General features: G+C 39.6%; 1 protein-coding gene and 1 long non-coding RNA gene across 6 annotated transcripts in view; one reads left to right on the forward strand and one right to left on the reverse strand.

Annotated features, from left to right (window-relative positions):
- Positions 1 to 17914, reverse strand: part of LOC140623097 (uncharacterized) — an 18709-nt gene extending 795 nt beyond the window's left edge. The window contains exons 1-3 of one of the 2 annotated variants that reach the window (XR_012022778.1): positions 17782 to 17914; positions 17309 to 17519; positions 4682 to 4831 (exon numbers count right to left, since the gene is read on the reverse strand). This is a non-coding gene — a long non-coding RNA (uncharacterized lncRNA). The remainder of the gene's footprint in view (positions 1 to 4681; positions 4832 to 17308; positions 17520 to 17781) is intronic. The other variant, XR_012022777.1, reaches the window with a different exon arrangement.
- Positions 1 to 18263, forward strand: part of ZNF609 (zinc finger protein 609) — a 209115-nt gene that overhangs the window by 144948 nt on the left and 45904 nt on the right. For all 4 annotated transcript variants that reach the window (XM_072809062.1, XM_072809061.1, XM_072809063.1 and 1 more), the window contains one exon: positions 7550 to 7775. In XM_072809062.1, the coding sequence (XP_072665163.1) occupies positions 7550 to 7775 (226 nt within the window). The remainder of the gene's footprint in view (positions 1 to 7549; positions 7776 to 18263) is intronic.

The following is an 18263-nucleotide window of genomic DNA, read 5'->3' on the forward strand; positions in this document are numbered from 1 at the left end:
TTTACCTAGTTTCCTCTAATGGTAACACCTTGCAGAGGTATAGTTCAGTATTGCAACAGGGATATTGACAGTAATGCAGTCCACCTATCTTGTTAAGGTTTCCTCTATTTTACTTGTGCTCACTTGTGTGTGTGTGTGTGTGTGTACGCATATTTAGTTCTGTGCAATTTTATCATGTGTAGGCCTGGATTATTTCCCACACAGTCAAAATACAGAACAGCTCCATTACTGGAGCATTAAGGATCCCTTGTGTTGCTCTTTCTAGCCATACTCAATTTTTCTATCTCCCACCAACCCTTCTTCCTGACAACTACTAATATGTTCTGTGTGGCTCTAATTTTGTCATTTCAAAAATCTTTAGTAGTTTTATTTTTTTAATATTTTATTTGTCTGTTGTTTGTTTATGAGAGAGTGCATGAGCAGAGGAAGGAACAGAGGGGGAGGGAAAAAGAATCCCAAGCATACTCCATGCTGAGCATGGACTCCAACGTGGGAGCTTGATCCCAGGACCCAAGATCATGACCTTAGCCAAAACCAAGAGTTGGAAGTTCAACCAACTAAGCCACCCGGGCACCCCTCAAAATCATTAGCTGTTTTAGTACATTAGAATCTTTCACTTTTAATTTCTAGTACAGTAAATATCAACTGATAAATCCTGTAAAAATCAAAGCTCTGTAAGATTCTCTGTTTTTAAGACTATGAAGGTTTCCCAAGACCAAAGTATTTAAAAACAGCTACCTTGAAGTAGGAAGAATCATTCCTATTTCTCCTTCCCAAGCTACTACAGAACAAGATGTGGTTTGTGATGCCTCAATTCAGAATTCTCATATTATCTAATGGGACCGTCAATATAAATGATGATTAGGTTCTTTAGTACAATTTGTCCATCCATGATATAGGTTAAATTGAGACTCTTCAGGATCCCTGGGTGGCGCAGCGGTTTAGCGCCTGCCTTTGGGCCCAGGGCATGATCCTGGAGACCCGGGATCGAATCCCACGTCGGGCTCCCGGTGCATGGAGCCTGCTTCTCCCTCTGCCTGTGTCTCTGCCTCTGTGTGTGACTATCATAAATAAATAAAAAATTAAAAAAAAATTGAGACTCTTCTACTGATATCTATGATTCTGAATGATTCAAAAAAAGGCTTTAGCTTTCTGTTGTATTCACCTTATTTTGTCTGTGGGTTATTTTTTTTTTTTTTTTCTGTTTTTGTATCCTACGGGGTAAGAAAATGGAGTTAGAGATGACCATCTCCAGTCCTGACTTTTTAGGAAAGGAGAATGTGAAAGGAGGTAAGAATTGTGTTCAGGAAAGGAAATAGTATAGCCAAAGAATGAATTTTTCTCATTCTTTATTCTTGAAAAGCTGATTCTAGTGCTTCCCTTGGAACAATACAGAAATGGGAGGGATCATCAACCTTCTGTGGAAAAAAATAGTTTCAGAGGTAGTACCTAGGACCCTATCATCACTCATCAACTGCAAAGTTAATAGCTTTGCTGAAGGACAATGTGGTGAATTTCAAGAAGGCAGGAGATTATGGAGTGAGAAGACTTAGAAGAGCAGAATAGATGCTTCTTTCAGCAAAACCTTTGTCATAGTATGGACAGTGCCATGTGATTTGTGTTATGCACTGATTTCATTTATGATATTTTTTCTTCCTTTGTTATACTTCCAACATAATATATCCATCCCCACACACTGGAAAGTTAGACAGGCTTAAATTATTAGGGTCTTTTGATCTGCTATCTCCTCTTTACCAGAAGAGGTCTTTCGGGTTTGAGCCTGAGATTCTATAGGGATCATTGCAGGAGAACTCCTTATGGCCAGTCTTACAGTCTTCAAATTGTATGTTCACTTGCACTTGCATTTTCTATAGAAGTACAGACTGGAGCAGCTTCACTGCTGACCTTGACCAGGCGCTGATTGGCTAAAATTGAGTGCTAAAGTAAGTCTTCTGTGAATAATAGTATGTAGCTTCAAAGAACTGTTGGATGGCTGGTTATGGAGCAAGCTACCGTGTCTTTCTTTTTTGCTTTTTCTTCCTTGCCTTCTGCTACAAGATGTCTTGGAAATTAACCAGAGTTACAATCAAATTCTTTTTCAAAGCAATCTTAAGTGAAATCTGGAAGCTCAGCAGACCTGCAGCCTCTGCTTTCTTTTCCCTTCTTCTTTTCTACCTTCCTTCCTACCAACAGTCAGGGTCAAAGAGTGTTTGAAAAGGAGGTGATTTCCTCCTTCACTAATATTTAAATGTTGTGGGGTTTTTTTTGTTTTGTTTTTGTTTTGTTTTGTTTTGTTTTGTTTTTTAGATTTTATTTATTTATTCATGATAGTCCCACACAGAGAGAGAGAGAGGCAGAGACACAGGCAGAGGGAGAAGCAGGCCCCATGCAGGGAGCCCGACGTGGGATTAGATCCCAGGTCTCCAGGATCGAGCCCTGGGCCAAAGGCAGGTGCTAAACCGCTGCGCCACCCAGGGATCCCCTGTTGTGTTGTTTTGTGATTTACTTGGAATATTCTGCATTCTGTCAAGAGCTTTAGCTTTATGGAATGGAGGAATTCAGATATCTCCCTCCATCCTCATTCTATGATTTCTACCTGCCGGGCTCTTGCAAACAAGCAATTACTGATCTTCAAGGATAAGCAAAGATAATCTTTAAGAAAATACAGTACACTTATTTTATCTCAAAATCTCAGTCAATAGGAGGCAGTTCAAATAACTGAGGATTTTTTTTCTCTGTATTTTAATTTGAGAGACCAATAAATTGATAAATGGGGGATGCCTTGGTGGCTCAGCAGTTGAGTGACTCTTAATTTCTTCTGGAGTCATGATCTCTAGGCCATGGGATCGAGTCTCCCATCAGGCTCCCCACTCAGCAGAGTCTGCTTGGGATTGTCTCCCTCTGCCTGTCTCCCCCACCCTCTCTTTCTCTCTCTCTCAAAAAAAATAAATAAATAAAATTGATAAATGGGATTTTAAATAAATACTTGTTCTTCTTTTTAATAACCCACCATAAGGGTACCTGGGTGGTTCAGTTGGTTAAGCATCAAACTCTTGATTTCGGCTTGGTTGTAATCTCAGGGTCATGAGATTGAACCCCATGCTGGGCTCTGAACTGGATGGAGCCTGCTCAAGATTCTTTCTCTCCCTCACCCCCTCCCCAGCACTCACTCTCTCTCAAAAACAACAACAACAAAACCCCACAACAAAAATTTTGTGAGCCAAACAAGTTTTTTAGGGGAGTACCTACATGTTTCATCCATGAATCAGGAACCTAGATTATTGTTAGCATTGCTGATGCTGAGTCACTGTAAAATCTTGAAGGACATTTGAAATTATCAAAAAAAGAGAACATAGCTATTAATGTATATTTGATGACATTCTGCTTTCTATATAATCTTCTCTGATCATTCTGAATATATCTGAACATTTATCTAACCATTATTTCCGATTATCTTTCATTCTTGGATAAAAGGAGTTTCTTAGAGTTATAGCAGTTGTCAGTAGAACAGTCTTCCTCTCCACCTTTTGACTGTGAAGGTGAAGATATCAGACTCATATTTGTGAAGGGGAGGGGGAAAGATCTGTCCCAAACATTTCTTTGCTACATTTTCTATCCCCCCAAATTATGTTGCAGCCTTGAAATTTTTCTTCCATCAGTTCCTCTCATGTGTGGGAGGCAGCTGAAGTCAGTGTATAATTACTTCTTGAGGGGAGATTAATGGCTCTGGCCTTTCTTTATTCTCTCCAGTCCTCATTTCTGTGTCACCTGCCTATCAGCACTTAGATCTCTAATAGGTGCTATTAAGACTAATATCTAAAGGTGAATTGAAAAGAAGTATCATTAAAAAATAAAGGACATGAACTATTGGGAAACTTACGATATTTCCATTTTTAAATTCTCTCTTTTCAGGTTTTTCTTTTGTTTTGTTGTTTTATCTCCCTATTCAGTGAGTCCCAGGAGCCCTGGTGGCACTCCTTGGCATTTCAGAGACCAAGAATTGGCCCAGCTTTTATGGTTGTTGTAGCTATTAAGATATTTAATGACCTTAACTTTTTATATTCCCGTTACTTAATTTTCCCTGCTGGCACCAGTCCCTTGACAATTCCTGCTTTTGTATCCTAGGTATATGGAAAAGGTGGCAAAATAAGTCCTTTTCTGATTTTTATCCTTTCCTGGAGAATGGTAAATGAAGCTGTTCCAGTGAATAGTAGAATATGAAATCCCATAAAGCCATCTAGGTTATTAGATGAATATCACAGAGCTGCTTATTATGCACTATGGCTTAATGTAGATTAGACGTGACCAAATGATAATTAGCAGAGCTTGAGCTGTAATTAAACATTATTGTGCTGCTCTATGATTTCTCCTCAGATTTCTGTTGCAAAGTAGGAAACTGAGTGGTTCTAAACCCATAGGTGGATTTCTTTACTTCTTCCCACCCCTCAAAAAATCTCTTTTAATTAACTGACTAAATAAAGTCATCCTCACACAGAGATCTTGAATTCTACTTAGTACCTCTGACCAATAAGAGTAGTTTGGTCCGTATACGTGTTAATCAGCTTTGTATATTAATTCTGTTTTTCTATTTAATCATTTCTGCTAAGTTCCTTCTCTGTACATATTCTGTAGCAGGATTTAATTTGGCAAACTGCGCGCAACAAGAGTGTCTCTTACTTACATCTTAGACGTTTTCAGGATCTGCCGGTACAGAACTGAGGGCTTGGTTTTATTTACAGTGTTAGTAGCTTCCCTTCTCCTTGGCCTCCCAGAGACACTGCATAACCTAGCAGGAAATGAAACCAGTTCTAGATACAGCTGTCCTTGATGCCTGAGAGAGAGAGAATATATGTATATATAGAGAGAATATATGTATATATAGGGAATATATATACATATGTAAGTCCCCAGAGAGAGAGAGAGAGTGTGTGTGTGTGTGTGTGTGTATAATATATATATATATATATATATATATATATATATATCCTCCTTCTGTGTTTAGGATTGCTGTCTCATCAATGGAACAGGTTGCAACAAGACATGCTCAAGTGAGGTAGTCAGAAAGTTCAGAGGAGTGACTTAAGGTTCAGGCCAATCTGTCCAAGAAAGAAGACCTTGAAGGAATTTCTCTTGCTAGTAAAAGAATGATATAAAAAAGACAACAAACTCTAAGCAAAGAAAATGCATATACTGATTGTGAAATTGTTTTTGTCTCAGGTCTTCCCCAGGAGAAAAAATACAAAACAGAGGTGAGGCCAAGAGTAAAGATGATCTGTGTACTCTGTATCTAATTTTCTCTTTTTAGTAATTCTCAAGGGTAAAATCTCCAGGAAACTTCCTTCCAAAGAGATATGAGCAACCTTCTTGAAGAGTTCCTGAAAGAGCTTGATGATTAGACTCAGATTTCAGCTATACACAGGGGTAGTAAAGAGTTGAGCTTATGTTTTCTGTTTTTACTTTCTGATCTGTGCATAGAAATTTTAAAGGTCTTTCAGGGACCTACCACATCCCAAGAAGGTTGCCAAATTAAATGATGAATGCCTGATTTTCAGAAGTGCAAAAAGAAAGCAAAAATGCCTGTTGGCATTGACCATAATGCAGAAAATTCATTGTATGGGTTTTGACTTCCATTTCATTTTATAAAAGAGGTGGAGTTAGGGACGTATGGGGAGGGGGATAGGAGGTGGATGCATGCCAACAAGCAGATAGGGATAATGTTTTGACAGCTTCTCAGGTACCAGAATTCATCAGAATCTATGTTCTAGGGGATCCCTGGGTGGCTCAGCAGTTTGGTGCCTGCCTTTGGCCCAGGGCGTGATTCTGGAGTCCCGGGATCAAGTCCCACATCAGGCTCCCTGTATGGAGCCTGCTTCTCCTCTGTCTGTGTCTCTGCCTGTGTCTCTGCCTGTGTGTGTGTGTGTGTGTGTGTGATGAATAAATAAATAAAATCTTTAAAACAATCCATATTCTAGCATTCAGTGGAATCTGGCAGTGATGATTCACAAATAACTGTGACTTCTAAGCCAAAAAATGGAGAGCTAACTGCATAGAGTAGAGGCAATACCCAGATCTCAGCTTCTAGAGTAGTATCTGAGACCAGGAGTGTGTGTATGTGTCAAGAGGAGAGAAGTGGATTATAGGTAGAGCAGTGGTCATTCAGTAAAACCAGAGTTCTGTTGCATAACTGTCTAGTAGCTTGGATTATGGATGCATTTGTGGCTGTCTGGATGTAGGTCCATTGAAGGAGTACTCAAACTGTACTAAAAAATCTTTTATGGGGCACCTGGTGGCTCAGTCATTTGAGCATCTGACTTGATTTTGGCATAGGTCATGATCTCACGGTCATGGTACAGAGCCCTGCCTCTCATTGGAGCCCCACCTAGGGCTCTGAGCTCATCAGGGAGTCTACTTGAGATTCTTTTCCTCTGTCCCTCCCCCGCTCACTTGTGCTTGCTCTCCCCGCCCCCCCTCGAAATAAATAAACCTTTAAGAAAAAAAATATTTCACAAGGGGAAGAAGACTCTCATTTTTAAGTCTATTGATTGGTGTCATACTTAATCTTCAGGGAAGATTTGTCAGTGTGTGAATTGAGCACTGTTGCATGTGCAGGACACTGTGTTCAGTTAGGATTTGGGCCCTATAGACAGTACTTTCATCAGTCTGATAAATGCTAGGATTTTAAAAAGTTAAGGGATTATTACCCTCTTTATTATAACTTTTAACTGTTGATATATTGAATTCTTGGTTTCTAAGAAACTGCATTCGTGTGAGAGGTTCGAATTCTAGAGGTAGATTTCTGGTTTTTGTGTTCTCCTATTTCTGTGTGTGCATAATCAACTTCATCTGCAGACTGCCATGAATTGGCTTCTGGATAGTAACAGCACCTGCTGTTTCTTAAAGATAAATTTGATGTTAGATTCAGGCTCCAAAATGCTATTCTCATTAACTAGTTAGTCACTGCTGTAATCTCTACAGGTTAGAAACCCCCATCAGGTTGCTCCTAGCCCTCCTATAACTTTTAAGTAGATGTCCACCTAGCTAAAGATGAATTAAAGCACTAGTCTTGAAGTAACATTCCTAGGATCTGGTTATTTTCTCCCCTTCTTTATCCCTACCCATGTTCTTGGATTTTATACCCAATTAATGTATTATTTGTCAAATGATAGATTGGTGGGAAACAGTGGTGGCGGTGGAACATGCCTTAGAAGGCTTTTCTTTCTCATCAGTCTGTGTGCTCTAATATTGTTGAAATCTGGACGTGGTTCTCTGTCACTAGAGATTTTCAAATGAGACAGGATTTTTTAATACACTTTTAGCTAAGCACAGTTTATGAGAAAGATCATTAATAAGAAATCGAGCTGCACCAACCATATAAACCACTAGATATGTGGTGGTATCATGAGCTGGAACTTGAAAGGAAGGACCGAAGTCTTATATTTAGAGCCTTCCACACTGGCAGGAAAGAATGTAGGACTAGATTAAATATAGAGAAGGTATTTCCTCTAAATGTTCTCTCTGCAACTCAGCTACTACTTTTCTTTCCTCACAGATGGAGTCCCCTGTCTCTACACCGGCGGTGCTGCCACTGCACCTTTTGGTACCAGTGGTCAGTAATGACATCTCATCCCCCTGTGAGCAGATCATGGTTCGTACCCGATCAGTTGGGGTCAACACATGTGATGTGGCTCTAGCTACAGAGCCTGAGTGCCTGGGCCCCTGTGAACCTGGGACAAGTGTCAACCTCGAGGGCATCGTGTGGCAGGAAACAGAAGATGGTAAGTGCTATATGTGACTTTCCCATCCCTTCTCAACCTACTTCTGCCAACATGGGCTTATTGTTGTAAACAACACCAATTATTTTTTAGGAGTCTTAAGTGACCATAGTCTGCTGGTGATACCTATCCAGAGGATTGCAGCATACTTCTTGGTGAAATCATCCAGCTTCTCAAGATTACCACTTTTTAAAATTAATTATCTCCCCTTCATAGCTATCAACGGTGTTAGCCCTGCTATTTAAGCAGTCATTCGATAAGTACTTGCCAGGTAATTCAAACTGTGTCTATACTCTCCATACTCCTCTTTACCATTTTATATGGGAGAATTTGAATGTAAATGAACTTTTGGGTCAGGCTTGAAGAGAATAAAATAATGAAAAGACAGCTGTTGGAGTCAAGGAAACAGAAAACAGTCACCCTTAAATTGACTTGGTGTTGGCTCATTGAATATGCAGCTCTTGCCTTTTTTTAACACCTGGCGGTGCAGCCAGTAACTTCCCACTGGTTGCCTCTTTGCCCAGCCACCCACACCACTTGATGCATCTGTCACTTAGTACAGATTTTATAGGCCTAGGCAACAGGGAAATGTTCACATGGTCTTGTTTTCAGGCATCCGCTAAGCAGTTGGTTCACTGTAGGGTGCTTCTGCCTGAGGCTAACATCCAGACTTCTAGTATGTTCCATTTGTCCCTGAGAATAGAATCTCTTCTATTTTGGAAGTTCATAAACCTGAAAAAATAGGGGTGCAAAGGGACTTCACCAGGTATTTCTGATCCCTTGGTACCATCTGTGGCAATTTGATTTCAGCACATACATTCTTTTTATAAAAAAAAAAATCCAAGTTCTTGTTAAAGAATGTGTGGTTTAAAGAGGGGCTGGGCCTCACAGTCCCACCAAGTCTCTGCATCAGTAACCAGACTTTCAAAGCATCCTCACTCTGGAGTGTAGAGGCCCAGAGGAGCACAGCTCATTATTTCTAATTATCATAAGCTATCTTGTCAGTTTGCCTGTGGAAATTCAGGTGTTTCATTCTGGTCTTTCTAATCAAAGTTTATTCCTCTGAATATTTTGTTGTGATTCAGTATTTATTTAAAGTCTACCGTGCAGTACGCATTGAGGTGATATATATAAAAAATTCTGTGGTTTTTTGGCTTTCACATTGTTAAACAGCAGTATAGTAAAGCTTCAGCTTTCAGAATAACATTGCTGATGAGGTTTTATAGTGTGCCTGAGATTGTCATGCCAGAAAAAAAAAAATCCTTTTGTGTTAGAAACTGATGCAGAGACAATGGAGAGAGAGGTTGACCCTAGAAGTTGACTCTGGGTAGGTGTATTCAGTATACAATCTGGAAATCACAAGTGGCTATCTCTAATTTTAAAAATCATCTGCCTATGACCAAACATCTAAAAAGCCACAGAGTCTGTTGGAATAACAAACATGTCCAGACCACAGCTCTGTGACACCAAGCAACCTTCAGGGCCTGTTGCCTCAATATATTGAAGATAGAAGACATCAATTTCCTGCCTATTTATTCTATCCATCTTCATAATGGTGACTTTTCTCCAAGGACAAGATACTTTTCATATATGTGAACCTGACGAAAACTTTGCAGGAAAATGAGGCTAACCCTTTTACTCTCCTGAGAACAATGGATACCTTTTTATCTGAGGATCCCTGTTCTCCCTCCCTGCCAAGGAAATGTTAGGGCGTGCGCGTGCGCGCATGCGCGCACACACACACACACACACACACACACACACACACACACTTTTTAAATTATTTCTTCTGAAAGGCTCTCTGGTTGTACCTGACAGCTTATTACTAAGTTCCCCTGTTACACATTTTGAATGCACCCTGCAGTTTATTTCACAATAGTTATCACAGTTTGTAATTTTATATAATTTTATTTTTCTAATAATGTCTGTCTCTTCCATGTTTTAGAAATCTGTGAGCTCAGGGACTATTTTGCTCATCATTGAATATCTATTACTTAATACTTGGCATCTATGGTAGGCCTTCAAGACTATTTGAATGAATGCTTACATCTAGTCATTGTCATTTCTAAATTATTTTTTAAAAGATTTTATTTATTTCAGAGAGAGAGAAAATGAGCAAGCATGAGCAGGGGAGGGGCAAAGGGAGAAGCAGACTCCTTGCTGATGTGCGGCTCCATGCAGGACCCTGGGATCATGACCCTTGCTGGAGGCAGACACTTAACCTACTGAGCCACCCAGGTGCCTCTAGTCATTGCTATTTCTAGATCTATGTTAACATATATCCAATGGATACTAAAATAGTTTGAAATTAGAAACCATATCAAATACTTTACAAAATTCTAGACCGTCTCTGAAACTCAGAATACATACTACTGTCACCAGATTTGAGATCACTCTAATTTATACCTATAAGATTTTTAGTTCTCTTACTTTTTAATATCATATTTTCTCCCATTTATTATATTGCATTTCAGGGCTTAGTACCTTTCCTCTTTCTTTTTCATTCATCACAAGGGAAAGAGAACTGTTCTGCAATTATATACTCTACTCTGCTTTCTGACCCTCCCAGAGGGCCTTCACCTGAACTGTCAGTTGGTAAAGGTCTGAATTGGGATCAGAGTTGGTTTACATTCCTTTTCATCTTCAGGTGACAGAGATTTCCTGCAAAGATCATTCTCTGCAGATCTATAAGATCTAGTATACTGAGTCTGTCCTCAAGTTAATAATAAGAACTATATATGGATACTTTTTTAAAAAATCCTTCAGCCTTCTGGGCTTTTTGTCTGCTACCTGACTCTTTGTACTTCTGTCTGTCTCTGCCCAGCAAAGATAGCAAAACTACTATCTTCAAATGGAAAAATCCTTAGAGCTTAGAGAGAAGCTGTGAATGTTTGGCCTCTGAGGGAAATGGAGGATTATGAGGTCCTTGTAGAACTGAGCCTTCTTGCTGCGAACAGGTGTAGGGGTCAGGACCTCAATTCTTCCTCGTTTCTTTGCCTACCTGTCCTGTAGTGTTGCTTCTTTCTTTCCTAGCTTATAGTGCAAACCTTGCCTTGGAAACATCTTTAAATTCCTGCAGATTCTACCTCTTTTTAGGCTGTTCATAATACAGCTAGCACTGTAAAGATCTTACTTGACTAGGCTCAACCTTAGGACTTTTAAGACTCAAGTATAACTTGGAATGTTTTCTTTGGCTTTTTTGAGACTTAACACTTCTGCAGAGGTCTGATTCTACCTGATTTCATTTTGTCCCACCTCACTTCAAATAAAAATATCAGGGGTACCTGGGTGGCTCAGTTGGTTAAGCATCCAACTCTTTTTTCTCAGCTCAGGTCTTGATCTCAGTGAGGTCATGAGTTCATTCCCCACCATGGGCTCTATGCTGGAGGTGGAGCCACTTAAAAAAAAAAAAAAATCAAAAGAACAGGGTTCCAAGTCCATTCCTAGTTCACAAGGCATACTTTAACCCAGGGTCCTGGAAACAATGTATAAGAATCTTTTTTTTGTTGGGGAGTACACTGAGTGGCCCAGTGGTTGAGCACCTGCCTTCTGCTCAGGCCGTGGTCCTGGAGTTCCGGGAGTGTGTCCCACATTGGATCCCGCACCGGGTCCGCATCAGGCTCCTGCATGGAGCCTGCTTCGCCTCCCTCTGCCTGTGCCTCTGCCTGTGCCTCTGCCTCTCTCTCTCTCTCTCTCTCTGGTTCTCATGAATAAATAAATAAACAAATAAAAAGATATTATTTTTTAAAGATTTTATTCTTTTTTTTTTAAGATTTTATTATTCTTTTTTTTTAAGAGTTTATATATTTACTCACGAGAGCCAGAGAGAGAGAGAGAGGCAGAGGCACAGGCAGAGGGAGGCGAAGCAGGCTCCATGCAGGAGCCCGATGCAGGACCTGATCCTGGAACTCCAGGATCACACCCTCAGCCGAAGGCCGATGTCCCAATGTATAAGAATCTTTAAGGCGGGATCCCTGGGTGGCGTAGGGATCCCTGGGTGGCGCAGCGGTTTAGCGCCTGCCTTTGGCCCAGGGCGCGATCCTGGAGACCCGGGATCGAATCCCACATCGGGCTCCTGGTGCATGGAGCCTGCTTCTCCCTCCTCCTGTGTCTCCGCCTCTCTCTCTCTCTCTCTGTGTGACTATCATAAATAAATTAAAAAAAAAAAAAATTAAAAAAAAAAAAAAAAAGAATCTTTAAGGCAGAACATATTCTTTTGCTGAGACAAAATTGCTTCCTGGCTTCTATGGTGTTTTTAAGAAAGGCAAGGCTAACTTTAAGAATTCCAGGAGATGCTATAGGTTTTCTCTTTTAAGCAGCCACACTAAGTGTAGCATTACTTTAGCAAATGTGCTTTCTGGAAGAATTTGTGGTATGGTGGCAAGAGCACTGGAGTGAAAAATAGGAGAACCATTGGCTATTATATTTTGAAAATGAACAGTTTCATAAATCAAAACTAAAAAATATTAATACCAATGATGAAACTTCATTATACACTTTTATAAATTTGTTTTCTCAGAAAAACAAAACTACTTATCTTGCCAGTCTCCCATTCAGGGGATCTCCACCTGCATTTTTCAACTCCTGATCCTAGTCTGACAAGTGGAAGAATTCACAAAATCCAGTTGCTTTGGATGCAAGTATATGCTAGCTGACTTAACGTTGAGCTTGCAGTACTGCTTAGCAATTCCTTCATCACCTTGTTACATTCACATTTGTCAATGCTTAACCTCATTCTCAAGATTCATTCATTAGCCCAATTCATTTTCTTTTCATGCTCTTAAACAGCTAGGATCAAAGACACCCACCTAAACCCTCCCAGCTTCCCTCTTCTTTCTTAAAATGTATTTTTATGTCCTATTATTTCCTTTTTCTCTCCTTATTCTGAAGATTCTTTAAGATTTTATACCATGAATTTATCTATTCTTTCTTCTTCGTCTTTATTCTTTCCCCTTGTATTTAAATTCTTTCCCTCTGCAACAGTTTTTTACAGTGAAAGTATTTTCCTCATCCTTGCTACCCCTTTGAATTATTGACCTCTCTCCTTTTCATCACTGCTTGCTATTGCTGTTTACAATCTCTTTTTACCTACTCGGTATCATGCACCTTCTTGCCATCAGATTTCTTCTGCCACCATTTGACTGAAATAATCTTATACCAATGAATTTTCCAAAGGTCTTTTCTCAGTCTGCCCTAGACTTTTAGAAGCTCTACTGTTTCTCTATTCTTGAAACTCTCCTCTCTTGTCATTATCATACCTCTCAAAAATCTCATTTGTCTTTTTGACTGGTTATTTTCTTTGTATCGGTACTTCCTCCTTGTATTTATTAGGTCAGAAATTCCAGAAGGGTTTTAGGGTGCTGAAATATTGGTTCTGTTCTGTTGGCCTTTAGCGAGGGCCTTTGGCAACTGGTGCCCCACTCCTTTCTCCTAGACAAGCAGCCTTATCCACATATATTATTTTCATGTACTATGTTTGCCATAATGGGGAAAGTTGAGGAAGCATTGCGTTAAGAATGGGATTTGACTGCTAGGAACAGAAGATGAAGTAATAATGATTTAATATAAGAAAACTCTGATGGTAGGCAGTGCAGGGTTAGTGTGATGACTTCTAATGTCATCAGTGTTCCAGGCTCCTTAAAGTTACATCTTCATTGCAAGATTTCTAATGTAGCTCTAGACATCACATTTACTTTCCAGGATTGAAAATGAAGGAGAAAAGTAAAGTAGTTTCTGCCATCCACCTAATCTGTTTCCCTTTGACAAGCTTTCCCAGAATCCAGATCTAAGACTTCTGCCTACATCTCATTGGCTACCCTTTCTGCAAGGAAATGTAGTATTTTAACTGGATACATTGTTTTCCCACACAAAGGAAGAAGGGGAAGCAGGTAGCTTGCTCTGCTGCTCTACTTTGCATAACCTTCATACGTCGTAAATCCCAGAAGTCATTGCTTCAGCAGCCTTCTTTTAGGAAGTGCAGTCTTTTATATTCATGGCTCCAGCTGTCTCCCTTATATGAACAATCTCCAAATCTTTATCTCTAGACTTGACCTTTTGGCTAATCCCATTTTATACATCACCAGAAGCTGATTTCTTAAATTCAGAATGTTTAAAAAAGAATAATCTTTTTCCTGAAATTTTGCTTCTTTCCCTCTTCTGTTTCTCTTTATTACGCCTACTTTTATGACCTGTTTTACTGTATTACCATTCTACCTGTTTTCTAGGCTCACACCTCCCTAGAGTTATTTCTGACTCTTAATTTTAATTCTTCATCTTTTTTTTTTTTTAAGCAAGCTCCACACTCAACGTGGAGGCCAACATTAGCCTTGAACTCATGACCCTACACCCAGGTACCCCTATTCTTCATCTTTTTGTATAGTTTTACTGGTTATTTTGGGGATTATAATATATGTATTCAATTTTCCACAGTCTACTTAAAATTGGAACATTTTTACTACCTCAAGTGGAATGTAGAAATCTTACCACTATGTAAGACCCTTTCCCCTCCCTTTCTTTATGTTGTAATTGTCTTATGCTCATTGCCAAAAACAGGTAATGTTTTTTAACAGTTGGAAAAAATCAAAACAAGAATATTATTCTTGTGAAGATTATATGAAATCCAAATTTTATTGCCCATAGATAAAGTTTAACTGGAACCTAGGCGTATTCATTTCATGTATTTACAGCCACTTTGCACTAGAGTGGCAGAGTATTACAACAAAGACCATATGGCCTGCAGAGTAAAAAATATTCACTGTGTAGTCTTTTACTAAAAAAGTTTGTAAACTCCTGGTCCTATGAATTACATTTAATACATTGAAAACCCCATCAGACAATTTTTAGAGAATTTTCCCTTTCAGTCATGTGATATATACTTTAAAAACTCAAGAGAGGGCAGCCCCAGTGGCACAGTGGTTTAGCGCCGCCTGCAGCCCAGGGTGTGATCCTGGAGACCCTGGATCGAGTCCCTCGTCAGGCTCTCTGCATGGTCCCTTCTTCTCCCTCTGCTTGTGTCTCTGCCTCTCTCTCTCTCTCTCTCTCTCTCTTTCTCTCTGTCTCTATGAATAAATAAATAAAATCTTAAAAAAAAAAAACTCAAGAGAGTAGTTTATTACTTTTACCCATATAATATTTCTGTTGCTCTTTCTTCATTCCTGGTGTTCCAGTTGTATCTCTCTTGTTTTCCGTCTGTCTGAAATCTGAATCTCTTCCTAATTCTTTTGGAGCAAGTTCACTGGCTATTAATTCTCTGAGAATGTCTTTATTTCACCTTAATTCTAAAAGATATTTTTTCTGGATACAGACATCTAGATTTGTATTTCTTTTCTTCTTACACTTTAAAAATGCTCTGTTTCCTTTTTATAGCCTCCATGGTTTCTAAGAAATATGTAATCACTTAAGTCATTGTTCCCCTATAAGTAATGTGTCACTTTCCCCTGTTTACTTCTCTGCATTTTGATTATGATTGTGATGTATCTGATGTGGATTTCTTTGTGTTTATCCTGTTTAGGGGTTTATTCATCTTCTTGAATCTGTAATTTTGTCTTTTTTCAAATTTTGGGAGTCTTCAGCCATTACTTCAAACATTTTTTTTGTTCTGTATTCTCTCTTGCAGCCTTTTAGGACTACAGTAAATATAAGCCTATCCTTATTAGTTTCCACCTAGGATTCCTTTTTTTTTTTTTTTTTAATTTATTCGTGAGACAGAGAGAGAGAGAGAGAGAGAGAGAGAGGCAGAGACATAGGCAGAGACATAGGCAGAGGGAGAAGCAGGCTCCATGCAGGAAGCCCAATGCAGGACTCGATCCTGGGACTCTGGGATCACGCCCTGAGCCAAAAGCAGATGCTCAACTGCTGAGCCACTCAGGCGTCCTTCCACCTAGGATTCCTAGGTGTCTTTTCTACTTTATTAGACTATAAGATACCTAAAGCCAGAAATTGCATTTTATATATCATTTTATTTCCCCCAAGAACTAGTTCAGTCTTCATACGAAAAGTAAAACTATAGATAAATATTTGATTAAACTGCCTCTGCCTTGTGCCCATGCATTTTAGATATGTAGATAAAAATATAATTTTTTGGTAACCTCTCTCAGGTTCATTTGGTATGTACTAACTAAAAATAATAAGAGTTTGCTTGCTCGCTTGCTTGCTTCTTTTTCTTCTTTTCCTCCCTCCCTCCCTCCCTTCCTTCCTTCCTTGTCTTCCACCACCAATCTTTTGAAATTAGAAAAGTCAGAGATAGAACCTTAGGTGTTTTCAAAGGAAATGGTTTGAAGTTATAGTCTGAGGAACTTGAGCATGGAGGAGCCTCAGAAGCAGTCATAAGAGGAGTATGGGGTGCTGAGTGGGCAGGCCTCAGGCCCCACCTTTGCTACCCCACCACATACAACCCAGAATAGTTCTACTTTGGGGTGATTTATATGTTAGGCTTCTTTGTGAAACTATATTTGAAGGGGATTCTGCTGCTAAAAAGTTGTGATATCGTTTCTCTGGGTTCACTTTTCCACTCCAGTTGCTCTTAAAATATCTCTGAAATCAGTCTGGCCTTTACCAGAATATCAGAAAGACACCCCCCACCACCACCACCAAATCAGAAAGACAGAAGTTACAGGGCTCTAAGACCATGTTTTTGAAGCTGAAGCGAGTACAACTCCCTGTATGGAATGAAAAGCTGTAAGTTTGGCCCATCTTCCAAAGCTGCATTCTAGCTTAAAGATTTAGTAAAGAGAAGGGAGTTTCAACTTCTGTACTCATTAAATAAATATGCACAAGTATCCTCATCTCCGTATTTTTATTCAAAAACTATAAGAGTGTCAGGAACTATTTGAGAATAACTGTCTCAAGGACTAATGGTATCTTAAAGGCATAGTAGTGCAAAACAAATATCTGAACTAGCGTTGAGAGAGTTGGATTCTAGAACAGATGGTAACTTTAGCTAGCTTGTGTTAATTTGGTTAAGTCTCTTAACTTATCCTAGCCATAGATTTCTAATTTATGGGGGCTTGGGCTAGATTTGCACTGTTTAGTAAAACTTTTTGTGATGGAAATACGCTGTCCAAAATGGTAGTCTAGTCACATGTAATCCTGAGCACCCTAAAATGTGGCACATGATACTGAGGATTATTAAGTTTAAATTTGGGATGCCTGGGTGGCTCAGCAGTTGAGTGTCTGCCTTTGACTCAGGGCATGATCCCAGAGTCCTGGGATCAAGTCCCACATCGGGCTCCCTGCATGGAGCATGCTTCTTTCTCTGCCTTTGTCTCTATCTCTCTCTCTGTGTCTCTCATAAATAAATTAATTAAAAAAAAAGAACTCTTATTAAGTTTAAATTTAAATGGTCATGTGTCACTAGTGATTTACTATATTGGACAGCAAAGGGGCTAGATGATCTTTATGTAATATGTACTCTGGAAGCGTAATAATAAACTGTGAGATAGAAGAATAAATGTGTGGGAGGGTGAAGAAGCCACCCTTCTTCAGTAACTACATTTGCACAGACCCAAGGTGACTCCTATGACTCTGGCGCCTGTTACCTGGGAGAACATTTGGCCCTGCTTCAAACTCTGTGGTTGAGCCTTGTACTTTGGTCTGTGGGTTGCAGTTTTCTCATTATCAGAGTAATAGGCAGTGGTTTTGCTTAGCAGGAAGTTAGTTTGCCTGTGGTAGCTCCACTGAGAACCTGCCTCAGCAGTTCTTCATCCTCATCTGATTGCAGATCCCAGCTTCAGGTCTTTATCCTTCTTGCTAAAAAAAAATAAAAATAAAAATAAAAAAAAAAGAAGGGGCTGTCCATTAATCTTCTTTCATGGAAATGGTAACCTTGATAGTTACCCTTGGTATATTCTGTGTGATTCTGATGTAGGGAAGTATGTGTGTGAAACCATGAAGTATCCAATTTAAGATATTTATACTGGAAAGTTATGCTGGTTCTCAGCTTTTGGTTTTTCTTTTTCCTTTACCTAATTAACAGTCCTTCACCTTCACTCTTCCCTCAGGCAGCACTTACCTGGAGAAAGAAATGGTGCACAGTGACCATGCTTTCTCCACTGCTTAGCCAATTACTTACTAGCCTGACTCCGGCAGAAACAGCTCCACCAATAGGAGAGTCATAAAGAGTCTAGCAGCCATTGTCTGGCACCACAAATCTTCATAGCAACAGACCACCACATGGCAACAGCAGCCACACAAAGGAAACATTAGGGAAATCAATACTTACTTTCTCCCACCCCTCCCCCACCCAAAACAACAGCCAACACATTTTTCCCACCTAGCAGCTGACTCCCAGGGGATGCTTTAGGGCAGTTACGTGTCTGTATACCTTTGTAGATTATGTTATCTGCCCACTGTCATATACTTAAATCCTGAAGCCCTAAGGAAAATTTTCAGTTACGGACTTTTTTGAGATTCATTTTACAAATTGTAAAATAAACTAATATCCAAGGAAGAGAGATGTCCTTTTGTGTACTGTCACCCATCACCTCCCTCACC

Source organism: Canis lupus, chromosome 32 (assembly GCF_048164855.1).
Source record: "Canis lupus baileyi chromosome 32, mCanLup2.hap1, whole genome shotgun sequence".
Taxonomy (NCBI): Eukaryota; Metazoa; Chordata; class Mammalia; order Carnivora; family Canidae; genus Canis; species Canis lupus.